This window comes from Takifugu flavidus, chromosome 10, assembly GCF_003711565.1.
Source record: "Takifugu flavidus isolate HTHZ2018 chromosome 10, ASM371156v2, whole genome shotgun sequence".
Lineage (NCBI taxonomy): Eukaryota > Metazoa > Chordata > Actinopteri > Tetraodontiformes > Tetraodontidae > Takifugu > Takifugu flavidus.
In genome coordinates, this window is record NC_079529.1 from 4,571,759 (window position 1) to 4,599,310 (window position 27,552).

At 43.5% G+C, this 27,552-nt stretch overlaps 3 protein-coding genes across 5 annotated transcripts; all 3 read right to left on the reverse strand.

The window, feature by feature from the left end:
• Positions 1-817: 817 nt before the first annotated feature.
• Positions 818-16,694, reverse strand: LOC130532329 (AT-rich interactive domain-containing protein 1A-like). 3 transcript variants are annotated; one of them, XM_057044904.1, is made up of 20 exons: positions 15,487-16,694; positions 13,027-13,245; positions 12,349-12,936; positions 12,143-12,238; positions 11,273-11,513; positions 9,974-10,063; positions 9,710-9,880; positions 8,844-9,177; positions 8,617-8,762; positions 8,441-8,526; positions 8,136-8,345; positions 7,836-8,040; positions 7,553-7,706; positions 7,240-7,409; positions 6,949-7,147; positions 5,927-6,052; positions 5,245-5,335; positions 4,226-5,069; positions 4,023-4,153; positions 818-3,948 (listed from the first exon to the last, which is right to left on the reverse strand). In XM_057044904.1, the coding sequence occupies exons 1-20, from the start codon at positions 16,405-16,407 to the stop codon at positions 2,092-2,094; spliced, it is 6,879 nt and encodes a 2,292-aa protein (XP_056900884.1). In that variant the 5' UTR covers positions 16,408-16,694; the 3' UTR covers positions 818-2,091. The 3 variants fall into 3 exon arrangements, with proteins under 3 accessions (XP_056900884.1, XP_056900885.1, XP_056900886.1); XM_057044905.1 differs by having other exon boundaries at positions 7,240-7,403; positions 15,487-16,693; XM_057044906.1 differs by lacking the exon at positions 12,143-12,238.
• A 2,234-nt stretch (positions 16,695-18,928) lies between these two features.
• gpn2 (GPN-loop GTPase 2) lies at positions 18,929-22,034 on the reverse strand. Its single transcript, XM_057045380.1, has 6 exons — positions 21,962-22,034; positions 21,415-21,846; positions 21,134-21,290; positions 20,859-21,019; positions 19,691-19,821; positions 18,929-19,508 (listed from the first exon to the last, which is right to left on the reverse strand). Exons 2-6 carry the CDS (start codon positions 21,835-21,837, stop codon positions 19,436-19,438), a joined length of 945 nt encoding a protein of 314 aa, XP_056901360.1. The 5' UTR covers positions 21,838-21,846; positions 21,962-22,034; the 3' UTR covers positions 18,929-19,435.
• A 217-nt stretch (positions 22,035-22,251) lies between these two features.
• gpatch3 (G patch domain containing 3) lies at positions 22,252-24,769 on the reverse strand. Its single transcript, XM_057045379.1, has 7 exons — positions 24,315-24,769; positions 23,471-23,991; positions 23,196-23,370; positions 23,004-23,063; positions 22,812-22,933; positions 22,605-22,732; positions 22,252-22,520 (listed from the first exon to the last, which is right to left on the reverse strand). The coding sequence occupies exons 1-7, from the start codon at positions 24,724-24,726 to the stop codon at positions 22,337-22,339; spliced, it is 1,602 nt and encodes a 533-aa protein (XP_056901359.1). The 5' UTR covers positions 24,727-24,769; the 3' UTR covers positions 22,252-22,336.
• Between the last annotated feature and the right edge of the window lie 2,783 nt (positions 24,770-27,552).

Below are 27,552 nucleotides of genomic sequence, written 5' to 3' on the forward strand. Positions count from 1 at the left end.
ATCCAATTTCAAAATAAAAGCTCAGGGCCAACGTGATGCGGCACTATAGGATTCTCCGAGATATTCGGAGAAAACATGTCAGGAGTTTGTTTTGTTTTTTACACCTTTTTTTTTACAATTATATCAAGAATTATTCTCTGAAATGTCTGATCTGTGCATTAATTCACGTTTTGATTAGGTTCATTTATTTATTTTTCCACACTTCATACTCTGAATTATGACAAAAATCCTAAAATATAGTCTGGTCTCATCAGACAGCCAAAGTCTATAATTTGAGGAACAACCGCAAACATTTCCATATCTTGTAGCGTCCACCAGAGACAATGTGTATCATGGGACTGTGGGTAAAATTCAATCCGAAACCATCTTTTAGCAAGTATATAGCACCTCTCCTCACACCTGCAGCTAACAGTGACTTGTATTTATTTATATTTAGTATGACACGGTCTTTAGTGTAATATACAAAAGTTCTGCAGCAAAACAAGATCTAAGGATTTTATCCAGAAAGAAATTACATTAAAAATCAAAACTGCATCCAATTCAATTCCACATGCACATGTAAAATTAAGGAAACCATTTGTGGTTAAAATAATATTCTATGCATTATTGCTGTTAACTTACTTTAAAGCATGTCAAAACTGCACATACAATATACTCATGAAGTTGAATCAGTTATTGACACTTTAATTTTTTTTAAAGGCCAACTCATCTACTAAGTCAGTTGAATCTGAATAATATATTTTGTTATTTTCCTGAGGATAAATACCCATAAAAGTGCCTTAACGTCCAGGATTTTTCCAGAAGAAAACCAAACAGCTTACCAAGATTTAATGTACATTTATTTTTACCACGTGGAACATATAGTATAAAGATTTCATACTGATAAATGATATTCATTGAGCCAAAAAAGGGAAAGGGAGGAATTTACATGTGTTAGCTACATAATCTGAAATACAAATATGCAGAATCCATGACTGAAGAAAAATTGTCAAATGTGTACTTCATCTAGTTTATTTTCATTGTACCAGGAGATAACAGGTTTGAGCCGTGTCCGCTGTACTAAGGAGCTGTGGAGTTACCAGAGGAGTGATCTAATCGGCAGGGACTGGAGGTCACAGACCACACTCACATCAGCCTCAATCCCTCACCAATAACAAGTGTGAGAATAGTGACATAGACAGACACAGAGAAAGGAAGTGTAATGTACAACATTATATATACTGTATATATATATTTTTTTTATATATATACATACACCACAGCAAAGCTGTATTTGAAGTTGAAAACCAGTCCTAAGAGGTGATTTCTTTCCATAGGGCTATTCATACAATCAAGGGATAAGAGGAGGTAAGGGTGTTGTAGGTTCTTGATACTTTGGGGAAGAAAGCCATTTTCTGTTTAACACCAAACTAAAATGGTCTCAAAACTCTAGAAGAGCTGCATGATTTGCTTCTGTCTGAAACATGTTACACTCAAGAGCAGCACGGTACAGAAAATGTCCTACAATCTACTGCACACTGCACAGGCCTCCCCGGTGAAGGTGTCTAGTGACAGCACTTTTTCTACTGTCAGGCTAACTGGTGAGAATCCAACTCCAGCAACTATAACCAGTAAGCCACTTTTCCGTCTGCTTCACCTGTCAACCAATTATTGACTCATTGTGCCCTCAACAGGAGAGCTAGGGCACGCTATTCCTCCCAAACTCACTGTAAACGAGACAGCAACTTTGGTTACAGTTTTTGTTTTACTTTATTTATTTATCTTTATTAAAAAGTACTCTCCCCAAGTGCAGAACCGTCTCCCAAACTAAAACTGTGGTGCTCTGCTCTGTCATCCCATTGGCAATCACCTTCCAAGTAGTGTCACTTTGTGGGCATCTCTGGTTTGTAGTCCACTACAGCTCTGCGATTACCCTCCTCCACCAAGAACAACCTGGGGAGGGCTGAAAGAATGGAATCTTCAAGATTTTCATAAATTAAAAGACAGTCACTTGAACTTTCTTTGCCCTGTTATACACACAAGCCAGGCTTCTACGAGGAGGGGGTCGGGGATAAAACCCCTCAAACATGGAGCCACGGCCCCCTACAGCTGTCATGACTGGCCAATTAAAAAGAGTACGTCACAGATAACATGGGAAACCAGTGAGTTCATTAAGGGAGACACTGAAAGGTCGAGGAGCCGGGATTCGTGTAGTGTGAATTCTCCGTGGTTCTCCTCCACCTTGGCTAAGGCATGCAGTGCCCGGGCAGCTCGCCGCATCATGTCCGGGCTGGTGGGCTCAAAGTGCATCCCCTGCAGGTGTAGCAGAGAGCTCTGGCTCTGCTGCAGCTGTGTGGCAGCCAAACTATCCTCGAGAAAGCCAAGCAAGTTGCCCACGCTGCCTTTTTGGACAGCAATCGCTCGAGCTGCCAGAGTGTCTCCCTGGGCTAGGTTGGCCAGTAGGACCACAGCCATCTCCCTGCAGACTGCAATCTTCCTGTCTCCAATTAGTCGCACAAGGTTTCCGTACAGCTTCTCTAACCGAACAAAGGGCGGAGTGGCCAAGATGAGGTCCACATTGTTGTCTTGGATGCTCAGCTTGCTTAGTGTCTCAAGAACCAGTCTCTGAGGTGACAAAGTGCTGTTAGGGCCCAGGGTGGGGAATGGGTCTTGAGCCTCTGCTGAGGGGCAGACGGCCCAGTGGAGGAGACCATCCAACAGAGGCAAACAGATGCTCTCACTGTAAAGGGAGAGATCTAGCTGGCCTGAGATGTTTGCCAACGTGACCAGTGTGTTCTCCCTCAGGAGCTCCAAACAGTCCCACCACCATTCATCTCTTTGTCCGACGCCATCATCCGACTCTTCGTCCTTCTCATACGTGAGCGGAGCCTGTTTGCGTTCGGGGTGCCTATGGTGAAGCAGAATCAGGCGTCCCAGTATCAGGAGAAGCCCTGGGTGTTTGGACATCTCGTGGTCATTGCCTGGCACAAAAGACAGGCTGCGGACTATGTTGGAAATACAAATGCAACGGCGGGCTAAAGAATCCTGCCAGTCAGCAAGTGCAATGAGCGGCCCCTCGTCTTTGCTGTGAGGTTCATCTTCCAGGATAGTACTACTCTGCTCGGACTTCTGGGTTAAAATGCTGGAGGAAAGAATGGGTCTATTATTCTCTTGGTGGCTTATAGCGCCTCTCTCAATCACATTTGTCTCAGGATCTGTGTTTCCCTCCTCGCCATGGACTGGAGGGCTGGTTTTGTCTGGTGCTGTATTTTTCTCTAAGGAAGAGGACTCTCTGGAGTCATCCTCTTCGCACTTCTGTTTCTCCTCTTCGCCTGATAGAAAGTCTTCCTGCATTTCTTCTTCTGGGGCCTGTCGCCTCAGCAAAACTGGGGGTAAAGTTACTCGCTCTCGTCGCTCAAGGAAGTCTTTGCATGGTTCGAAGTGAGTCTGGATGTGATCTGTTGAATCGCCTCCTCCGGCACTCCAGTGAAGCAACCCGCTATCAAACTCCTGCAGTTTGCCATGATTGTTGGAATGTCCATCCACAAATGGGTCTCTCTTTCGTACCACCTTTAATGGAAACTTGTCAAACTTGCTGGCCTGTTTAGGTCTCTGGTGGGTAGTTAAGGACTCCGATGGGGCCGTCTGTTCAGACAAAGTACCCTTTCTTTTTCGCTCCTCATCTGGATCTCGCAAATCTTGGCACTGTTCTTTCTCCTTCTCCTCTTTGACACGAGTCTGGCCATATGCATCCGGCTCTTCCTCCTCCTCCTCCTCCTCTTCTTTCCCATGTTCCATCTCCTCTGCCTCTCGTTCTTCATCCGTGTTGTCACAATCACTTTTCAAGGCATCGGGATCAAGTAGTGTCCTCTGGCCGGGGTCTCCAACTTCATACTCTTTCAGAATTCCAAAGATTTCAATGAGACAACGTCGGAAATACTCAACCACCAACTCCAAAAGGCCAGGCAACTGGAGAAAATAGATGAAAAAATATTAGACATCACATCAATTGCCACTATAAAGGATCTGACGTCAATTCTTACTGTGTTGAGATCAAAAGTGGAAATGGTGCTGTCATCATAGAGGAGAACATTGATTGTATCCAAGGCCCATGTACTTTCACCCAGTAAACCAGACTTTAGTGACATCATGACTCTCCAGGCCTCAGGTGTTCCTAACAGTCAAGGAGAAAAATAGTTAACCACAACAACAAAAACAACAATAATAATAATAAATATCATCATACCGATATCTTTCACAGTGAGTCTCCGACGTGGTTTTAGAACTGGATGAGAAGCTTCTATAGAGCCTGGGGGAAAAGGCATGTCCCGCCTTATTAGAGGCGACTGCACTGGAGGGGGCACTATATGAGAAGCAGGTACTGGGGGGCCAGCCTTCTGCATCTTCATTACTCCGTGCATATAAGGAGATTTACTAGGTGATGTCCTACTCTCCATGGGGCGGGGCATGGAGGCTGGGCTGGACACCTGTGGAATGTGGTTCTGTACACCCTGAGGGGGCTGGTAGTTGGCCTGTACTGACCGAGGCATAGCTTGACCTGGCCCTCCTGGACCATAAGGAGGCTGTCGAGGTCCCATCTGACCCCCCCACTGGCCATCATGATTCATGCGCTGTTCTGTAGACATAATTTCCTCTGAGCGGTTCATGCCTGGGTAACCAGGTCCCTGAGGTGGGCCCCCAGGTCCACCCTGCCGACCAGGGTAATTCTGATAGTTTATGTCTCGTGGTCCCTGCCACATAGCACCCTGAGGACCTTCAGGGCCTGACTGCATCATATGAGGGGGCATGTTTGGCTGAGCATTGGGCCCTGTTGCTCCCTGCATACGTTCACGGCCAAAGGGAAATGGGAACTGATTGCCCGGGCCAGTTGGACGGCGATCGGCACCAGGATATGGGCCGCCACCACTGAACTGATTGTATGTTTCCGGCTGTCCTGAAGAGGGTGCTGAAGCACCACCCTGCTGTTGTTGCTGCTGTGGGGGTTGCTGACCACCATGGAAAGGCCCACTGTACTCTGCTTCATGACGTTTTGACGGAGGATAAACCCCATCAACAGGACGCTTGTAACTCTACAAGAAGAAAAAAAAAAAGCCACTTATTTTACTGAGATCTGAGACCTAGATGAAAACAACATAACGACAGTCTCCCACCCAACAAAGAGCTTCAGAGAAATAAATGCAACACAAGAAAGTGACATTCAATGACCCCTTACAACATTTTGTCAAGAATAAATGAAAAAGTGACCTGTTGTTGGTACAATCCAGGCTGCTGATTTGGGTAGGAGCCAGTAGGGGGCGTTCCCTGTCCAGGATACTGATTACCATAGGAATCATGTCTGTAAAGATAAAGCTTTATTAGTGGCACCACAAAATAATGTACACAATAGTTTAAAATGTTACAGCTGGAAATGCATATATTCAAAACAATGGTAACATTAACTGTACTTATTTTACACATGATCCACATCCAATTTACTTTTCTATTTAACATTATCTGTCTAAAAAACTGTAAATAAAACCATCAATTTCTTAACCCTGGGGCTCGAATGTCTACTCAAACAATCTTCCTGATTGTACAATCATAATCCTTGAGACTAGAAAACAACAATATCTTTTCTGGTATTTAACAGCAGTCTACTTTGTGCTTGAATCATTACATCCACCCACGCTAATCTTAAATCTAACAGCTCTGAATGCTAGTTAGAAATCAGAGTGAATTTTCAAACTCAGTAATATAATATCAGCAATTTTCTATGTTTTCTTACAATCATGATGTGGAAATTACATTGCCACATTCAATTCATACACAATTATACACTATTTACCTAAAAGAAAATACACTCTTTGCATATCACACAGTTTAAGCCTTAAGAAAGGCTATTTATTTTAGCACCATCATTTTCTACCCAATTATTTGGCAAACTAACCTTGGCTGCTGTGGTGGGAAGCGATTTGGCGAATACATCCCAGTGTCGGTGTTTGCAGACATCATAGGATTTGGCTGAGGAGCACCAGATCCCATGTTGCCCTCTGGGCCCATTCCTTGCTCAGATCTGGTATTGAAAACAACAAAATTTATTATTGATTCAAGCCCGGAAATTTAACAAAAACACAGTGAAAGATTTTATAATCATATCTTCTACAGTATACTGGATGCATTTTACAAAGAGCTATTAAGCATTTTCTTTACACTACAATACACTATAGATTTTCCCATCCCTCAACTATTATGTTACACGATAAAGGTACAAGAGGAGTATAACGATACTCATCAATTAAAAATGTGGCACAGCTCCTTTGTAATAATACAGATGCGCTCATACATGACAAAGTTAAGTTCATATCAGCCATTTTGCTTTGCTAGCAACAGGCTATGTGCATATTGTTCATCACTGCTTTCACTCCCGGCAGGCAATGGGTGTGCGTCAGTATGAGCGCAGTTCTGAGCTTTGCTCATGTTCCTAATGGATAATGTGGGCGTCCCAAACGGCTGCTTGCTTTCAGAGACAGAAGCAGAAAAAGAGGCATGGCTGCCGTTTCATTTAATAATAGTTCTCTACGTTTTAATGAGGTATTATTTCAGGTCAGTGGTATAAAATATTACCTCAATTTTAAACCTAATCTCTGCAGATGTTACTTTATATTATCAAACTGCTTGTCTGATGACAAAACTAACACGAATAATTTATTCAAATAGAAGATGGTTACTGTTTCACTAAAAATATCAAATGAATTGGAGTCCAATTTGCTGGGATAATGTAGTAGCAATATACCAGCCATCCTCTTAAAAATCTGTCTACCCATTTTTTGCCCAAACACGTTAAATAACATAGAGCCTCAGCAATTATAGATGATGACAGCAAGAAAAAAAAAGCAACAACCAAAGAACAACAAAAATGATCAATGACTACAAAGGCCAGCTACCCTACCCTTCAGCTACCCTTCGTACCTCCTGTCATAGCCTGGTCCATAAGGATACTGCTGTCTGGGCCCCATTGGCATTGTACCCATGGCCCCTGGTGGTCCCCTGTTAAATGGAGGCTGTGGCGGCTGCTGCTGCTGCTGCTGCTGCTGTGATGGTTGCTGCTGTTGCTGGTCACCCACCCCACTGTTAGAACCCTGGTTAGCAGGCAGAAATTGCTCTCCAACTGCAAATGCATTCAGACATAAAAATTCAGATTTGATGCACCACATGAGCACTTATATATTTTAAAAATATATATTCATCTCAAGTGCCCACCTTTCCTCATGTTCCCAAAGGGATCCTTGTTGGGCTCGTAAGTGCCCATGCGTCCTTGCATGTCTGGTGTGTTCATGCCGGCCTGGTAGGCCGAGTTGGGTGTCAGGTTCTTCCTGGGAAAAGCAGGGTCGTTTCCCTCAGAAAAAGGATCCTGTAGGTTTACACTGCTCCTACAGAGAAGCAGAGGTGAGGGGGGAGAAAATAAAAGGACAAGTGGGGATAAAAGGAAATAGGCAGAAAGACATTAGTTTATTTTAATAAAACAAGGAAGTGGATTGTGATCATTTTATTTATTTATATATTTTACAGTCACCTGGACCCTGGTGGCATGGGGGGCATCTGGGTGTGTGGGGTAGAGGCAGGGGTCGGGGGTTTAAGGTCTCCGCCTTCAGCCATAGAACTACTGGTGGACTGTGGTGTCTGTGGACCTTGCAAGGAGCCCGACCCAGCTGTAGAGCTAAGGGATGCTTCAGTTTGAAATAAGAGACAACCAGACAGACAAGTTATCGCTTAATGTCAGTGATTAAATGTCATGGACGTGTTGAACTGCACTAACACATGCTTATTTGAAAAGAAGGCATAAATAAGGCTCTAACCTGGAGACGGAGGCTGGACTTTGGCAGGCTGGCTCTTTTTGTTGTCTGTAAAAATCTCAGGAGGGGGGTCCTCGCCACGCTCGATTTTGCATTCGAAGGCATACAGACACTGGATGTACTGTTTCTTCAAAGAGCTGGCAGCACTGCTGGATGTACCCACATTCAGGGAAGCAGCCAGATCACGCCACTTCTTATTTTTATTCACCTGAGTGACAAAAGACATTTTACCAAACAAATTGTAACAAGGGACAGCAGATAATGTAATTTTGGACTTCTTGTTGCCAATCACATCTCATTAACCTGCGACATTCCGCCAAATCCTTTAACCGATGTGTACAGCAGGAAGAGGTCGAGGGGTTTACGGCCTACAGCAGGCAGGTTTGTCAAGCCCATGGCTTTCTCCTCAACAAAAGCCAAATAACGCTCCACCCACATCTTCCTGTCTGGCTCTGGTCCTAAGTCATACAGCCGTGTTATCTTTTCATTCGATGTGGTCGAAGAGTTCGATTTCTGTGCATTAAAAGAGATAAAAGTAGACGTGAAAATTAGATATATTTTGTGAGCAGCTATAGATATAATGCCCCCAAAAAATATGTAGAACATACCTTTGATTTAGGTTCTGGCTTGGGCGTTGTATTCCCATCGACTTTGTTATTCATTTTATTGTTTACTTCGGGGCCAGAGGCCATACCTAAACAAGATTATATGATTTTAAATTTGCTGTAAATCTATCACATGTAAAGCAACAGGCTGAAACTTAAAGTGGAGTCTGCAAACTTACCACTTGAATTATTGGCTATGTTTGGCCCTATTGCATAAGGTGAGCCACCTTGTGTGTTCATCATTCCAGGCATACTATTCATTGGTGGACCATAGTGGGGTCCAGACCCCATCATTCCTGGAGACATGTTATGGTAACCAGGCATCCTGGACAATGGACCAAAGGTGAGCATTCATATGAATGTATCTATGCTCTGTAAATATGGAAAATATTTATCATAAACAAACCTGTTGTGCATCGAGTTACTGGGAGGGTGCTGCATGGCGGCAGGGTCTTGGGGTTTTCTGTTCATCACTGGAGGAGGACACATTCCCGAGCTCACCTGAGGTGGTATATTGGCCATGTTGGGAGGCATGTTCGGCCCCATGTTGGGCCCCATATTTGGACCCATATTAGGACCATATGGACGTGCCCCCATTTGATTTGGAGGCATTCTTCCTGGAGGCATTCCACTATATGGTGATCCTGCACCTTGCCCTGTCATTGGGTTCATCGGACCCATACCCACGCCGGGGTAATTTGCATTGGGCATACTGCCATAACCAGGTTGCCGGGGATAACCTAAAAGGGCGAGATTTTTTTTTTTAAAGGAAACTTTTTTGACTGAAAAATCAACACAATATAAATTCATGTGGAAAATATTTTTCTTTTGGAATTAAATTAAAAACAAGTTGCTAAAGATAAGTCTAAAAAGAGCTTTACTGAGAAGACAGTTTCCCCTTCTGCTGTGCTAGCAGAGAGCAGTACACCCTGAGCAACAAGCCTTCGTCACAGTCGTCTCAGCTCCACTGACAGGAGGCTCTGCTACGTCAGCTGACTCTTTGCTTCACAGCTATAAATAGCTGCAACAGTCAGAGGGAGGGACCAATGATAACTAGGTATTCCTGTGTGCATATGCTTTTCTAATGGGATTTGAAGATGAGAACTAACTCCAAATTGGTCAAATAGCAAAATGAAGTAAATGAAAAAGTCGATACATGTTGCTTAAAGACTTGTGTCTTTCCCCCCCACAATATTACAAGAATTTCACTAACATTGAGCTGAGTTCTTGAAATTACTCAAACTTTAGCAGAGACCATTATAAGATTTATACCTTGGGGACCATATTGCCCTCCCTGCTGTGCATAGCCACCCATTGAGTTGTTCTGCTGATATGGACCCATCCCAGGATGCATCTGCCCACCAGAGGACTGACGTGGCGACAAAGCAGAGGCAGACTGAGGGGAACCATAAGGTGGCATCTGGGGATTTCTCTGCATAAACCCTGAAAATGACAAAAAAAGGGCACATGTTAACAACGTGTACTGAACTCTGTGTAGTTTTCTAAATATTTTGATTTATTTTAGAGGCAGCATACCTCTGTCCTGGGCCATTGGGGACTGGCTCATGGCTGGATGTAGACTCCCATCTGACTGCACGCTCGATGGTCTGGGAGGCATCTGGGTACCTAAAAAGTAACATTAAAGTAAAAGAAGTGTAAAGCTTAGTTGTTTAAGCCAAAAACTTGGTGTGAATTCAATATTCCTCAAAAATGCTAGCTTCCCAGCCTTTTCAATGTCATCTTTTTTAATGCAGGAGAACTATATATCCTGTAAAATATATTATATTCATTCATTGCTATTCAGATTTACAGGCTTTCTTGTGTATACACTCAAAATTAATATTCTTGGACAAATCAAATTCATGCCAACCAGTGGGATTCAATGTGTGCATATAGTATAGATTTCTAAACTTCAAAATTCATTTTCATACTTGTGTCAGCAGTTGCATCATTAATTAAGAACACTTAAGTTACATAAACATCTTTTTCATAACTGGAGCCCATTAAGATGTGAAACCTAAACCATCATTACATCACACATGAAGATCAGCATCCACTTACCGACAGTGGAGGACTCTTAGTGGAACATTAGTCCACGTTTGTGAAGGGCCTTTTGAAGTGCTCTTGTAATGTATAAAAATCACAGCACACTCTTGCCATGCATTTTAAAAGTTGGCCCTAGTTTGCTTTGTCATGGCAACAGTGTAGGGACATCGCAAAACCTCTAATGGCTCTATTGCTATTGTGTACAAGTTTAAAGAAATCGTGTGTCTGTGCGGGGGGTTATTTGTGCAATGTTCTGTCTGAAAGAGGTTACCACAATATTTGTCAGATGCTTTACATCACAAGCTGTTGTTTTTCTTCTCCGTAGAATTTATTTCCTATCGTTTAAAGTTTGTCTTGGGTTCATCTGTCCAAAGTACCTGATTCACAACTGATCAGGCAGGCAGCCTAATTGGGCCTTCCAGTTTTTAAACTGCAGTATAGTTTTTGTTTACTATCACAATGTCCAAGACAGTATGGCCCCAACAGCGCAACTTCATGTTGTTATGTTACATTGTTTCACAAGTAAATCTCGATGCGGAGGCTTCACTAGAATGAAGGCTTCACTAGAATGAAGATTTAGGAAATGAAAGCAGAAATCCCTCTCAGTCATTTTATCCACTTCAAATGAGTAAGTTGGTGGAAAGTTTTTTTAAATATGAACATCAGTAATATTTTTGTCTCACATTTAATATATTTCAGGTATCATATTTAATAATTTAACAAGTTGCAAATGAAGGTGTCAGCATTTGCTTACTAATCGTCATGTGATGGGGAGAAGATATAACTAACCTGGCATATTGGCAGGGGACAGCGGTCCTGTGCGTGGGGTGCTGGAACTGGCAGGGGAGCCAGCCGGGGAAGGGGAAGGCCCCCGAATGCCAGGCAGGTGAGGAGATGTGTGAGGAGAGAAGGGTGACTGAGCCTGGTTACTCTGCTCACCCTGGTTGCTAGACACACCTGATGTGCTCACGCCAGGACTCAGAGCACCCTCTGTGCCTGTGGGCAGGTCATCAATGGACCCTGACAGATCCTGAAAACATACAGTAAGGGATAGGCCTCAAAAATATGAACACTGTCTTAAAACTAGACATTGGAAACTTAATCATTTGCATTTTGAAATAATTCATCTTGCATAAACAGATTTATGGCTTATTCATGTTTACACTCACTCTAGTATTTACATGATGAAAGTCCCCAGATACAAAGCAGCAAACAAGCAAATAGTTTATGCAGACAAACACCAGAGGCCCTTGTCCTTATTCATCTCTTTCAAAGAAAAAAAACTGAGTGCACATTAGTGCCCGGGGTTGTCATGGTTACCAAGGTTTGCAGGATGGGAGCTGAATCAGCATGTAGCAGCGGCCTTGCCGAGTGATTTCAAAACATAAACTCTCCTGCTTACGCATCAGTCACACCGTCGTACAATACAGCCATGGCACAAGCTGACGTCAACAAGCCAAGTTTTTAAAATGTTAACACTCAACATTCAGTCACAACAAGTGCTTCAAATGTGACAAGCCTGTTGCTGTTCCTCGTTTATAAGCTGCGACTCCAGATTAATGAAAACTACCATTCAAAGACAAGCCCCTAAAATCAAGTAGAAACTCAAAGCAAGTGTTTCTTTTACGTCTCAATATTGACAACACAAGCACAACTAACCGGAAGGCTGGAGGGGCGGCCTTGACTATCCTCTGTGCCAGATTTAGGCTGAGTGGACGGAGGGACGTTGGACTGAAATGAGTCTTGGGATACCTCCTAAAGTAATCGGAACACAAGCTTAAGTATAATACCAGAACTACAGGGCAGCATTCCTAGGAGCCCACAGGCAAAAAGATAATTCCGTGCGACAAATGTGAGGACGTTACCTGCTGGGGTGGAGGGAAGCGCTGATAAGGTGACTGTTGTGCTTGCTGCTGCTGAGGATAAGCAACAGGCTGACCTTGTGGATGTTGGCTGTGTCCAGTTGGCTGTGGTGGAGCCTGAGACTGTGGTTGCTGCTGCGAGGGGGGCTGTGGAGGGACCTGTGTGGATCCGGGGTAACTGGGTTGGCCCTGTGATCCAGGTGTATCCTGGGAACTCTGCTGTTGCTGCTGGGCCTGGTTAGGAGGAACCTGCTGTTGACCATACATCGACTGACCAGACTGTGGGCCTGATGCTTGGGAGTACGGTGGCTGGGCCTGAGGAGACCCTTGGGCTGGAGCCGACAGAGGACCCTGGGATTGTGGGGGCATGTGGGGCTGCTGATACGGTGGGCCGGCTTGCCCGTGCGAAGCAGTCGATGGAGGGTGGGGTTGTCCTGGATAAGAAGTCTGGCCACTTGGTTGTCCTTGTGGAGATGGTGAATAAGGAGTCTGCTGTTGGCCTGTGTGAGGAGCCTGGCTAGGCTGGCCATAATATGGTGCCTGCCCTTGTGAGCCATACCCTCCAGGGCCCTGCTGTCCATAAGAACCCATCTAAAAGAGTAAACAGAGTATTGAAACATAACTGAAGACCATGTTCACTCATTTCCAAATAATTTACAATCATTTCCCTTTGTGAAATACCTGTGGACCATATGGCATTCCACCCATGCCTCCAGGAGAACGTCCTTGCATTCCCACTGGATATCGCTGTTGACCTGGTGAGCCATAACCCTGGCCAGGGTAACCAGGCCCTTGTTGTGGTACAGTGGGGGGCCCTTGTTGTGACTGCTGACTGTATGGACTGCCCGCTCCGTATGGCTGGCCTCTCATTTTTGCCATTGGGTCCATGGAACCAGGTGGCTGGACACAGCAGGGACAAGAGAATATACATCAACCACAAAAAGACAAAACTGAATGAGAGCAAAATTAAATACTTGATTTCTGAAAAGAAATAATCTGAAAGACAGAATAATAATACACTTTCAATGGCGTAACTTTATCTTTTCAGACTTTTGCAACAGTTGTAATCTTTATGAGCTTTAAGTGAACGAGGACATATTTTCTTTTATGTTCTTTCCCACGGTCATTACCTTAACCTCACTTTGCTATAGCACTGAAAGTCAGAAGAGCTATATTTATCTACTTTCAAATGAAGGGCAGTCTGCCCAAACTTAAACATATCCCAGCTGTGCTCCTGTTCTGACTCTCATCCAAGGAGGTTTGGCAGATTGGCACTGAATGAATGACACCAAGAGAAGGAAACACTTTCACAACCGCAATAGAGTGTGAAAAATGAAAATGAAACCCTTACAATAGACCAAATGCTTTGTACAAAAAAAAAATTCAGGTAATAAACCAAGCGATGTGTAAACTAAGAAGAATAAGAGCTGTGCTTACATCAGAGCACATCATCTCAGCAAAACTGGCACACCAGAAAAAATCCTAACTTAAATTCCTGCTGACCTAAAGCGTATGATCTCATATCAACTAAATGCCTAGACGTGTGTCCTCACTTCCCAGGGAGCACTTGACAAATAGTATGGAAAAGGCATTATGTGAGATTTTGCAGAATCAAGATAATGAAAAGAAATAAATAAGAGCAGCACATGGCTAATCTGCATAAGACAGAGAAGAAACTCCCTTGGCTGGTGAGAGATGGTGGACTGCTTTCTGATTGGCTTGGGGGGAGGATTGGGGGAATTCTTTGCAGTCACAGTCAAACTTGTGTGGCATGCCAGACACAGCAGAAACACACACATATACACCCACACGTATATCCCATTTCCTCCGGAGCAGACGTCAGCCTTTGGCCGGCAAAGGAAAACAAGTAACAAAATAGGAATTTAACATCAGGTGCCCACCTGCCCATAACTTGTTTTACTAGGAAACGCAAAGTACTTAGTAGATTGTGAGAACCCCAATGAAGAGCTAGTGTTATCTTAATTAAATGTTTATGGCTGGTGACTTAAGTATAATACGTATTCAGGCAATGACCAACAGTGCCATGTTTAATATGCAGTCACCTACTTAATGCAACAAGTAATGAAATATAGCTATTGAAAACATATTAATGTACAGATCAAGATTTCATAATGAGTCATTACCAGCAAACCACGACCTCGCTGAGTGTTTTGTTGTAACAGAAATGTGGAGCAGAGGATTGAACCTGTGAGACCTCTGGTGACCCTATAATGACTTAATGCTCTGTTATCAGCTACTGCTGCCTTGCATCACATGTAATTAGAAATGGCCATGAGCAGCGGATCAGGAGCCAATCAGATTCCAGCTAGCATGTCAACCAAAGACCAACTATCTCCTGGCTTTGACAGCAGGATTTTACCTCCACAATTCAAATCCCAGAGCAAACTAATCTACAGGCAGCAGCCACTCGTGCACATCCTATATGGCTGGACTGTTGACAAGCCAGCGTGCGCGTAAACTCCGGTCACTCTCCAGAAAATAAGATTATAATAAAGGTCCGTGCATAATATAATTATGCAGCACCTTTCCCAACACATGACGAGACATCTTGGACTTTTAAACGAGGCTTTTGACGAAGCAGGAGATTTGAAACGTTCGCCTTCGAAGTTGGCTACATCATTACATCTTATCAGTCAAAAAAAACAAGCACGGATGTGATGATATAAACAGGTTCCCTAAAATGAATTAAATCACAACAGATTCAACTGTTATACACGTGTTTACCATACAGATTACCACCGTAAACACTCTAAATTCGGTGTAAAAACAACTAAAATGACAAGTGAAAGGGCAAAAAACGAGCCGATTCCCTACGCGGTGGATTTTTTCGCCCGTTTTCAAAGACGAAGCTTATTAGCTTCCAGGAAGTCGTTACGTTGTTTCTGTAATTTATATGTTCTTGGACGAACATTCCTCAAACACTACGTGGCTTTAGGGGTTGCTAAAATGTTATTTAACGGTGTAGTGTAAAGGAAAAAACACACACGAGAGGCAGCCATTTTAGAGTCTTTGCGAACTAGTATCAGACAATGGCTGGCCTGCTACGTTGTGAACTAGCTAGGAGGAGGGAAACTGGGCTGCTAAAGCCTACACAATGTTCCTGTGATAGCGTGTCTTTACCTGGTTCCTAACTAGCGGCTGCCCGGCACTTCCCGGGCTCATAGGCGACGGGAGATGACTTCTTTGTTGCCAAGCCGGATTGCTCCCTCCATACAACCCGCTACTGCCCATGTCACTCGGCCCCTTACTAGCTCCTTCTTGGCTACTGTAGTCGCTAGACGGGTAGTTTGAATATGCCCTCGTCGAGCTGGGTGACGTTAAAAGTTTGTTGAGTGTCGGTGTGGATGTTGGCTGAGGGTTTCCAATATTGTATCGCTGGTTATTGTAAGATCCAACCATCGCCGTTGGTCCTCCCGATGGTGGCGGTTGCTTCACGTTAGCTGGCTGCCCCCCAGCTGTCGGCGCCTGGTTACTGCGAGGGGAGTTCATGGCGTATGCTTGGCCGGGGTATGGAGTCCTGTTCGGGAATGGGCTGTAACTGTTAAATTGATGGTTCGAAAAGCCATGGTCGTGTGAATTAGGTTGATATGGGTCCATTATGTTGCCCGACTGTACGACCGGACCCGCAGCAGCTGCCATGCCAGGGCTTTGTTGTCCGCCATGTTGATGAAAAGGGGCCCGTCCGTAATGCTGACTGTATCCGTAGGAAGGTGGAGGAAAAGCTGGTCCGTGGTGATGTACAAAACCGGGATGGTTATTTCCCTCCGGTCCGGCAGAGTCATTCTGGTTATTATTGTTAGCCCTGGGTGGGTTCCCATTCCCGTTCTTCATCTCAGGTTCCCCTCCTCCCCCTGCATTTCCAGAGTCGCTCCCGTCCTGCAGATCCCCCCGGCCCGGCGATCCGCTGTCCAAGCCCGGCTGCTTTTTATCTGACTGCTTCTCCCCCGGTACCGACTCTTCCTTTGGGTCTCGATCCGGCTTTTTGAGTTCGGAAGGCGGGCTAGTGTTAAGAGTGGTGGCGCTGGCGACCTGAGCGGCCATGATATACCCCCCCACCTCTCTCACTCTCTCGGCGAGTCAGTCACAATCAAAAGCTAGCATTAATGAATATAAATAATTGTTCATAGCCATTTATCCTTGTGCCGAATCATTCCCACCCCTCACACCGGACAAAATCCGGCTTCCATCCCCCGATTCTGGTTTCCTCCCAGCTCAGAAATGTGATGTAGGCTCCATACAGTGCGTAAAAAGCGACAGAAATTGTTGTGGGAGTTGTGTTACTGAGCCCGGGTAGAGGCAGGGAGCGAACCCAACCAACACGAGGCTCCTCGAGATACAGCCATTTTACTGAGCCGCGGATGGCCGCAAAACACGGACTGGATCAGCCCCAGTACAAAGTGGACTTTTGAAAATAAGGAGTGGGGGGGGGGGGGGGTCGCCTTATAACCACCATGGAAACATCGGGCTTTAGAAGATATGCACATGACGAATTTAATGATTCAAAGAATAAAAGTAAATATGTATGTTAAACTAACGTCAGTTTGTACAGTTGTGACATGTGTGGGGGGAAGAGTAGACTGTGTGGGCAGACTTGCCACACACTATTAAACCTTGTTTGAGGAGAAAATTGGAGTAAACGCAGTAATTTGATTGTCAAATCTCTTCTTGTGGCTCGTCGTCGATCTCTTTGCGTTCATGCTTTGATTACTTCTACTTCAACGTGTAAATGGTATTTAGGCGAAAAGAAGCAACTCGGGTTTTTTTTTTCCAGAGCAAAAGGAGGAAGCCTTGCAGCAAACAAGACTACCAATGCACATTCCCTCTAGTTCCCTCCCCTGCCTGCTCCGCTCTGCTCTGCTCTTTTACCACCCCCTCTCTCCTTTCTGTCTGTCTCTCACTCCGGCAGAAACACTCCTCTGCTGAGTGTGGGGGGATGGGTGCACAGACTCTCTCTCTCACCCTGCTAACGTTGAACTGCGCTGCACAGGGGGAAAAAAACTCTTATCTGTTCCAGAGAAAGGATGCATGAACAGTTGCAGAGTCTCCAAAGAATTTGGGGAGAAAGTGAGCATTTGTATTCTTCTCCATTCTGCCAAATGAAGCAGATTGTTGTTGTTGTTTTTTTACATGCACGGTGTGGGTACAGCATTGAGCAGGGTTGGGGTGGTAATGAGAAGCGTGTATGTGTGGTTTCTCGGGGCGTGTGCGTGTATGTGTGTGCGTGCGTGCTGGGGGGAGTTTTTAATATAAAAGTACAAAATATAAATTCACCTCGGGGCAAATTGGTGGTTAGTAAAACGATTCTGCACTGACCAACATTCCCATTTTCGGTTTAAGCGGAACAAACGTGGCTCACACAAACCGTCTCACCTTCTTTCACACGCGCGCACACAAACGCGCACGCAAGCGCGCACCAACGCACATCTACCTCTAGGGGGCTTGCAGGCGGAAAAAAGGCAGGAAGTACCAGGGAGCAGGCATACTTGATCACATGTACAAACATCGGAGCGGTTTAACATTCTGCCTGACACACCCCCCTAATGCACGGAGAGCAGATCCTGTGCAGGCGATGTGCTGCCCCGCATGTAAATCCACAGCCACATCATTCCACACGGAGATAATGTGATTTCCCACACCGGTGCGAGTTCGCAAAGTGGATCAGACGTTATTATAGTCCGATTATGAAGACGCATGCACGCACACGGAGCCTCGCGTTTTGATATTCGGATAAGGGGGTCTGGTTCGTGTCTATAGACCAGAAATCTTTTCTTTTTATTTTTTACATTCGCATGACTGGCATGGAAACGAGGTTTCACAGCTGAGACGGAGTACAATAACAGCAGTGAAACTTCGTTCAAGTTAAAAACAGAGTTTTGGTTGCCTTCAGAAAGACAGTCTTCCATCCCAAGGAGCAGACACAGGGCCAGTTGTGCAGAAACAGATTTAATGTAGCTTCCTCTCCCCGCCTGACTAAATTTTTCTGGTTTGGCCTCTGAAAAAACCCGGGCAAGACTTTGAAGGATCTGGGAAGGACGGATTCGCAAAGCCGTGCACCACCTGCTGGAGAAAAGACAAATCCAACCTACAAGGACTTCGGCAAAGTCATCTTTTATTTGTCTTGTTGATGCTACAGTGGCATTCGCGTTATTATTTAGCGGCAAGGAAATGATGTTACTCGGATTTTTAACCTCGTTGGGGTTTGATCTTATTAGATCATTATGATTCGGATGATGACCTGGTGTGTTTTTGCTTCTGTACATGTAAGCCATCGAGTTGTAACCTAATTTAAAAGGCTCACAATTATTTCTGGTAGCCATTCATTCAGAATACATTGATTTTCAGGTGGATCTTTCGACAAAAATATCTGGAAGACTGGCTGCTAGCAGATCAAAGGGTACGTGTTTTGTCCCCTTGTAACTTTTAGGAATAGGTTAACATTTCCCTCGGGACCTGAACTGGTATTTGGCAACTGGTTGACTGGTGCCCCAGTATCAACGTGTAAAATGTGTAGGGAATTTAAGATCATGCAAACGACCTGCATAAAAAAAGATGACCAAAGAGGTTGCTGATAAGAATCCTTTAATCAGTGACTAAAACTCCTCTTTACTCCACACTAGACATAATCTTGAATGCAGATACACAACTGCTAGTGTGACCTAACATTCAAGGTCACACTAGCCTCTTGAAAATATTTTTTCAAAAGTTCTTTGGACAGAAAATGCCAAGAGAAGCTTGGGTCTTAGTGATGCAGGAGAGAAACATGAAATAAGTGAAGTGTGGGCACGTGCAGCAGCCACCAGAAAAGGCTCACCTGTGTTTATGAACTGTTAACAGCAGCAGAAGCCATTCTGAACTGAACAGGTTAAGGAGTCCTAACTCATTACAAACCACACATATTCAACATGTGCCTCAGTAGAATTCAGGCAGGCATCAATTCCAGTTAAAGTTCTCCCCAAAAAGTTTCACTTCAAGTGCATCAATGAAGTTGTTCCTTTATTGACTCATCATGAATATGGCTTCATATTAATGTGGAGACCATTAACAAGTCAAATTTGCATTGTATTTTTATTTACAGGTCCATCATCTCCTCCTCCACAGTCCTTCCACCAGTGTTGAGGTATCGCTCTTGTACTCCCAGAGTACTTTAGGTGCTGTTAAGGAAAACATTGCATTCATAAATCTACTCTAAGAATCAGGTTTTAGGTGAAGAGATCTCCATTCGCGACTGATTCGTTCAGTGCTTTAGCTCCCTTCTTCATCTTTATGTCTTCACTTTAAAACGGGTGACTCAGAGTGAGTCACAGCTACGATTAGGAAAGGATACGAGCTGAACTGGAAGTCTGCCCCGACAGCGGCTGACATCATGGCCTGGAGGTTTCTCTCTTCCAGGTTACCAAAGCAGCAGCCGTTGGCTTTGTCCACTGCTCGCAGGACCTGAATCATGCTTTCTTTGTCCTGAAGGCACAATTAGGTACATTATTATAACTGGAAAACCTCTTAATGAACAATGTTCTGTTTATGTGAGGCATCAAAATTCCCTAAAACAAACACAGAAGTATTCATGTTGCATGATGAAGCCTCAGTCAGGCCTGCTGCATGTTAATCAAATACACTGATAGACTTTTAAACCCTTGAACACACACACAGACACACACACTTCAATATGTAAGGTTCCGTTGGTAACGAGGGAATTTTAAATTTCACCAGAACAAAAGACAAATGATTCTCAAATCTTTATCCTCACCTTGATGGAGGAGATTTAATGTGACACTGACATTGAAATAAACTAGTCATGCCCCAAGCAGAGTCTAGACACACACTCGGTCTCCATAAAGAAATAATCTCAGGGAATTAATACAGTATGCAGACAGCAGGCTCCCTTTTAACGGGCCGATCCATCTGCAGACAATTGATTTAGTGCTCGCTTTCAGATTATGATTTATGATTTGCCTGTTGATTAAATGAAAATAAAAATGTGATTTGTAGGCACCATTTGGAATAGGTGTATTACTGAATTAAATGGCTCCGAGCCTGTGATGGATATACCGATGCTGTTCTGGCTAATGCCACCACTCGCCATCGACTCCGGATGGCTTCACTTAAATGACTACAGACAATTTTCAGACTGTGCGGTTAAGCAGAAAAAAAGATATATTATCAGCTCTGACTTTGTTTTCAGCCATAACATGTAATGGTTCATGTACTGAGTAAAAATTGTCTCCAAGGCCTCGTTGTTGAGTGTTACAGTGATAAAGAGGCTTCGGTTTGAGGCTTTCAGATTAAATTCTGAGAAGACAATGAGTAGAATATTATCACGGTACATTATCCACACTTCTTTGGTAGACCAAAGTATATAGTATCTACAATTCTATTAAAATTTGAATTAAACACTATTCGACAGATGGGTCCAGAAAGTGTGGACCATTCATAGAGCACCTCTGTGGGAGCACTATAAAGCTACAGACATCTTTTATCTATGTCCTTGGTCTTACCTGCACATTCAGGGGCACAAAGGACACCAGGCTGTAATCTTGAATGACTTCTGCTATTTTCTCGTTCAGCAATCTGAACTTCTTGAAGAAAGGGTCGGCGGCCAGGTGATCTAGAAGGTAGCTCAGGTCCATGACTTCAGTGTAGAAGTCAAGGTTAAAGGCTGGGCCGACGCAGCAGCAGAAAGGGGATTGGGTTTGAGATTTAATAGCTGTGCCTACATCAGTATCATTCAAGCTGATTATTTTGTGGGTGCGGTGAAGGTTTCCAAACCTACCCAATTTGCCGTACTGCTCAATCAGGTCCATCTTGGATAGGACATTGACATGCGGAAGCTCCACGTGAAGCATGGTGGACAGAGAGGTGCAGAGCACAGAGATGAACTTGGCAGGGTCGGCACAGTAATGAGAGTCCACAAGGTGCACCGCTGTCAGCTGAGAGAGGTGGGAGACATGTTGGAGGAACTGGTCAAGACTCAGAGGACAGTAGTGAGACAAACGCGTTTCTATTTCATACGCATTGTGGCTTAAGTTAGTATTTCACATTTCAGACTCTCACCCTGAAGTTCCACTTGGCCAGCTGGGAAAATATATTCTTTACTGAGTTCTGATGGGTGTAGAGTTCCACTTGGCCAGGGCAGTCAAACAAGAAATAACAGTCCTTGTGTTGTTTTAGTTTGTTTTCCAACCAGTCCAGATTGGCCTCCACATACTCCATACAGTAGAGGAGCCCACCATTAGGTCCCAGTTTCAAACCATCCATGACATCGTCCAGAGTCACCAGCTCGGAGATGTCTACTCCACAGGAATAGGGCAGTCCGTCATTAGCTGGATCCATATTCACCACAACCACCTTTCGTCCCAGTTGAGTCAGAAAATCCTGCATTCCCTGGCAGTAGGTGGTTTTCCCAGAACCCGGGGGCCCGATGACAACTTGACCAAAGTGTAAAGAAGGTGGCGGTCGCCTCTCGCTGGACATCATTTTACCGTGCTAGGAAGAAGAGTGCACTTCTACGTCATACGATTAACGTTAAAAAGGTATGACACAAAAACAAGAATGACCAAGAAGCAACTACAATTTCGCTGCTAAATATGTGGAAAATTACCTGCGCCGCACTTCCATTCACATGTATACAACAAGTAGCTAACAAGCTACAAAATACATCCGGGTCACAAACTTTCACAATAAAGGACTTGTATTTAAATGTTCTGCCTGCTAAACAAGAGCTCAACAATTTAATGTTTATAGTTCTCTCTGTATTATTTACCGCGCATTAATAATGTTACATATGGTAACACGAGTTATTGTAATACCACAATGTTACCAATTGCTTCACATCATAGATAATCACATATATGAAACAACAGAGACAAACACAAAACCAGAACGCAAGAATTAAAAAGTCAGGGAGCAACTTTAATGTCACTGTTGGAGAAGTGAGAACATCACAAAAATAAATAAAATCGTCACAATATTCCGGTCATTTCTTTTGACCAATGCTGCCCCCTGGCTGCCACCCACGGTACTTCATACTAGTGCTGGGTTGACGTCTCAGCAACGTGTCACCACCATCGATGTGTTTGGCCTTGTCATATACTGTAGATATATAAAAATCTGTTTTGGCCTTTTTCCCAGGATTTGGGAGCAATTTCTCTCCATGGTACCTTAAAGAAATAGTGAAATTCAATCAGCGTGGGACTAACCAATGCTCACAACATATCAGTCATTTTATTTGCGTTTATACACACCCAAAACCTCTTTTACAGTAAGGATGCTGGCCTTCATTCTCAAGGGCTTCAGAAATCCCTACCCGGCTGTGTCCCAATCCGTCCCCATCTTTCCAGCCTTGCTGTTCCATTACCCGACGGCCAAAACCCTGAAATAAAAAATAACATTTTAAACGTGCTTAGAGAGGCCATATAATGAACAACAGGTGATATAAGTCATCGGCACACCTTAGTAAACCTCTCAAAACTGCCAATGGACTGGTTGTATCCAGATGTGTCTTCCACACCTTCCCTCAGCCTTTTCTCATACCGCATTCGGACACTGTCACGTGCATCCATGTCACCGCCATCTGTGTGGGGAAGTGAGAAGTTTAAAAATAAAAACCTCCCCAGAATTTAGAGAAAAGAGTCCCAGCATACCTTGATCGTAGTAAACGCTCATATCAACATCCCAGTCATCTGCTGTTTCTTCGTCGAAATCTTAGTTAAAAAACAGAAGAGGTGATTCCATCATTCATTAAGTTAATATTCTCTCTGCTGATTTGAATCATTGTAATAAAGTATTAAAATCCATAGCAACTTCTACCAAAAATTCAAGAAAAGAAAACATACCTCCTTCTTCCTCCTGCCAGTACTGGGCATCGGTGTAGAACACCAGGCCTGAACCACCTTTCTCCCACTTTAGTTCAATCTCCTCTTCATACAGCCTCTCTTTGCTTCGCTCCTGGCTTGTTACATCATCGTGCAAAGCTTCGTGCCGCTCCCACTCCTCACAGCGGTCATCGTCCTAAAATCCACAAGATTACGCAAGAGCAAGCCATAATTTATACAGATTCAGACACCATTGCAAAGGCTAGCAACAATCATGCACTTAACAGTTAACCTACATCATCTGCATTGGATTGTTGGTCCTCTTCCTCATCATCTGCATTGGATTGTTGGTCCTCTTCCTCATCATCTGCATTGGATTGTTGGTCCTCTTCCTCTTCTTCTCGTGGCTCATCATCATCTGTCGTTGCAGTGTGATCTGATAAATGTCCCTTTCCTGAAGCTGGAGCAGCTAAAAATCCTGGTCCTGATATTTCGTGACCATTAGCTGTTAACACTGTCTCTTCCAAGACTGGAAGTGTCTGAGTGTTCTGATATTGGAAAGGTACGTTGCCATAACGACGATTGGAGCCGGTCTTTGGAAAAGTGAGGCCCAGTTTGCGAATGATTCGCGGAGGCAGTCTGCAGGCCTGGATGAGCTGTAGGAAGACTTTCACGGGGGTCCCCACGTTCCCATTAGGCATCAGAGCCGGGGGGTTCAACTCCGACAAGTTTCCAAGGTCGGCCTCGGTGAAACACTCCGTCAAAGATGACCTGTGCCGCTGCTCGTGCTTTGTTTTGTAAGGGAAGGAGCCATTATCTGAAACCATAACAAACAAACAAGTAAACCAATTATTATCCTTACCATTACATGCATGACACATGTAAATAATCCTTGTGCATGTAGTCGACTACGAGGTTTTTTAAGAAACAATTTTGAACGGTTAAGTACTGTATAATGAAAACTTTGACTGGAGCCTGTGTTATAACTTTTTAAGGCATTTGTGTAATAAAAGCTTTATACTGCAGCTGATTGACAGCTGGAATCTTTGAGCTGGTATTATTTTCTACGTTCTATTCGAAGAATAGAAAACAAACCTCCACGGAGACCACTTTTAATGATTTTTAACGTGGTTTACTGACCTTTGTCGTTTGAAACTTTGACTCTTTTGACGACACAGCGTCGAGCCAACAGGTTCCCCTTAGAGGAAACCCAGTGGTTCCCCGCGTACATTCGGACAAATCTGTCCGCGTCTTTTGCGCGAACTGCAACGACACAGCAGCGCGACTTCGTCGTTCTCTTCTTCGCAGAGCTGACCGGCGTTCCTTGCTCGTTTTCGGTGTCCGGTGGTGGGGAGCTCCCCTGGTCTCCGCTGACGAGTTCGGGCCGGTCGTGTTCCCTGATTATCTCCGGTCGATGTCGGTAGTGAAAACACTGAAAACCACCGCTTTCTACGAACTGACTAAAGTAATTTCTCAGGTCCGCAGAGTGGAACGACTCAGGAATGCTGCTTATAGCAAAATATATCGAAGAATTTGGTTCCGAATCCGCCATATTTGTTTTTTTATGCGTCACTGAATCGTTACGTACAGACACGTATGACGTCACAAACGTATTTTTCTTCTTCCTCTTTTTCTTCTTCTTCTCTTTTTTTCTTCTTCTTCCTCTTCTGCTCTGCAGCTCAAAGTCCAACAGCACCACCTCACGGTGCAAAGAGAACTGCAGTTAAAACGTCGCCTGTACAAGTCACGACACAGAAACAGGAACACGTAAATGACATCAAAACAGATTTTCTTTCATTCCCCAAAACTCATCAATGCCCATGTCTTCTGATAACTGCAGAAATTCTGACTAAAATCAACTATAACAACTAATCTTTTACATGATATTGGCCAGATACCACATCAATTACGGTACATTATCCTGCCATCCCTTTTTAAACAACTCCTTTCACACTTTTCCTCCACCACACTACATGTCTCCAAAATACACGACAAAGAGCAACTCATTATCAAATACTGGTCTGATATTTCATGACATTTATCTCTGTTTGGTCCGCCCACACGTTTTCAGTTACAGATTTTCTTATTCTTATTCACCATTAACATTTGTTACTTCAGTTATAAACCTTGTTTGAATCTGTTTTATCTATTCTGACAATGGCAGACTAGTCCACCTTTATTAAAAATACCAAGAATAAACATTAAAATAAAAAGTTTATTTTATCTTAATCTTAAAACAAACACATCTGTATTCTTAGCAACAACTGAAAGCTCAGTTTGGTGCTGATGCAGCCTGTAAGTGGTGTTCTTAAGATATTGGTGGATCAGCAGTGCTATTGCCTCTAAAGCGAAGCAGAGACCAAATTAAATACAGTAGCCGAAAATGACCTTTGTTAAGTTTAAACGTTAAACCTGTTGAAATGATTCCAAAGATTTATAGAAGAAACCGTAAAGTTTACATGTACAGTATATATTTCATTTGATTTCCTTAACATCCCAGAATCAAGTCTGGAGTTCATTCACCCGGAGCTAACAGTTCAGCTGACCTTCACCTCACTTTTATTGTCATGTTGTGTTGGTAATAGTCCGTACAGCATGGATTTAGCCAGTCTGACATGACTTCACTCATGATGATTACTCAGATTTTGGCATCTCTCCCAGTTCACATTAATCTTTAACAGACTATTAGAAATTACTCATGAAAAGATGTCTACTTTAAAATGTGTTGACGCCAGCTTAACTTCACAGAACGGATTATTGGCGTTAGTTTGAAATTCATTTTTCCTTACAAAAATATCTTTTAAATCAAATACAGAAAAAAATAAATTTATAATATAAAACTTTATTTTATAATGGAGTGCTTTTGTTTTAATATCTTTTAAATGAATTACATCACTACTGTGCATTTTGTCATCACAATAATCCATAATTTGTGGAGAGTTTCAATCAAACCAGGTGATAAAACAGTTTTCAAAATCAGCAACATTATATCATTATATCATCACAATATCATTCAAATTTAATTTGAATTCCTGAATGACAGAAATGTCGTAACAGTGTAAAAATAACAGTCACCTTCAGGTCGATGACCCCAGAGGAGCAGACCTTCACTCTATTAGAGGGAAGTCAAGGACAAGTGTAAATTACCACATGGTTTCCATCATGCACTGCGAGGTCGACGGCCCAGGAAGCATAAACATAAACATAAAAGTCAATATTTGAAGGAGGGGGGGGGGGTTTATGTGAAAAGTAAACCGAGTCTTACTTTCAGGGGTGAGGCACACTTGGCATCAGAAATAATGGAATAATGACATTTACATTCACATTTCACTTCTGCCCTTTGAACACATTTATGAGCACTTTTAGTTCGGGGGTACAGTTCAGGTGTTGTTACCGTCCATGGGCCAGTACAACAATATTACTCCTGAACAAGATGGTTTTGCCCGTCTGATCTCATTGTTCACTATTTGTTCCATTTGCGGGATGAAGGCCGTTACATTTTTACGGTCCCAGTTGGAGATAAGCGTCTGTCCTCCGTGTCTGTCTCTGCCTGCTCCCAACCTCTATAAACACCAGCCTTATCACAGGTATTTACAACCCTCCTTATGCCTCACCGAGCCAGAGGGCTGCCGAGGGCATTATATGTCATCTGTCCTGAAACTCCAGAGCATTACATCATGTGTTTCACACAGACTTAAGATGTGGTGGTTCAACTCCCTTCAGACAAAAAGTGACTGTGTCATATCAAGATAACTTCATGGGGGAGCTAGAGAGGCGAGATCTGCTGTAGAATATTCTGGTACCAGGAGTAAAAACCATAAATTCAGTGACCGGTGCTGCCAGTAGTGTCTGGCTTTTAATCTCTTTATTCATTTATTGATTTATAGTTTATTATTCACAATCCGACCTTGACACTGTGTCGACACTCAGGATGACAGGATGGTGTGGGATCCTGGGTACTCAGCATTGAATTCAGCATTGGAACATTGAATTCATTGAATTCAGCATTGAATTCAGCATTGGAACATTGAATTCATTGAATTCAGCATTGGAACTGTTTATTTGTGACAATAATAAAACAATTAGCTTATCATTCTCACACCCGTGTGCCAGGCACCACGGAGATAACAAAACAAGAAAAAACTGACTTAAATGACTTGTAGATTGTGGCACTACCAGCTACAGATGTCATAAACTGATGATCTCTTGGAAAGATTATGTCCAGAAGAAGACCCAAAACAAAGAAAAACTTGGAAATGTACATTTTTTTAAGTTTACCAACGGTTAAATTTGGACCCCTCGTGTGACCTGATCTTACGCAAGATGAACCCACCTCATTTAATCACCCATTGATCCGCCATAAGAGGAGCGTGACATA

Bases quoted from the DNA above. Each gene is read 5' to 3' on its own strand.
- LOC130532329 (XM_057044904.1), bottom strand. From the start codon at position 16,407: ATGGCCGCTCAGGTCGCCAGCGCCACCACTCTTAACACTAGCCCGCCT. The intron at 9,178-9,709 runs GTATAAATCTTA...TCGCCCTTTTAG, and splicing joins AGGGCAATATGGTCCCCAAG to GTTATCCCCGGCAACCTGGT. The intron at 5,336-5,926 runs GTTAGTTTGCCA...TTATCTTTACAG, and splicing joins TTCCCACCACAGCAGCCAAG to ACATGATTCCTATGGTAATC.
- gpn2 (XM_057045380.1), bottom strand. From the start codon at position 21,837: ATGATGTCCAGCGAGAGGCGACCGCCACCTTCTTTACACTTTGGTCAA. The intron at 21,291-21,414 runs GTGAGAGTCTGA...CACCTCTCTCAG, and splicing joins TGGCCAAGTGGAACTTCAGG to CTGACAGCGGTGCACCTTGT. The intron at 21,020-21,133 runs GTAGGTTTGGAA...GCGTCGGCCCAG, and splicing joins TGAGCAGTACGGCAAATTGG to CCTTTAACCTTGACTTCTAC.
- gpatch3 (XM_057045379.1), bottom strand. From the start codon at position 24,726: ATGGCGGATTCGGAACCAAATTCTTCGATATATTTTGCTATAAGCAGC. The intron at 23,992-24,314 runs GTCAGTAAACCA...TTATGGTTTCAG, and splicing joins CAAAGTTTCAAACGACAAAG to ATAATGGCTCCTTCCCTTAC. The intron at 23,064-23,195 runs GTATGTTTTCTT...TTTTTAACTAAG, and splicing joins CTGGCAGGAGGAAGAAGGAG to ATTTCGACGAAGAAACAGCA.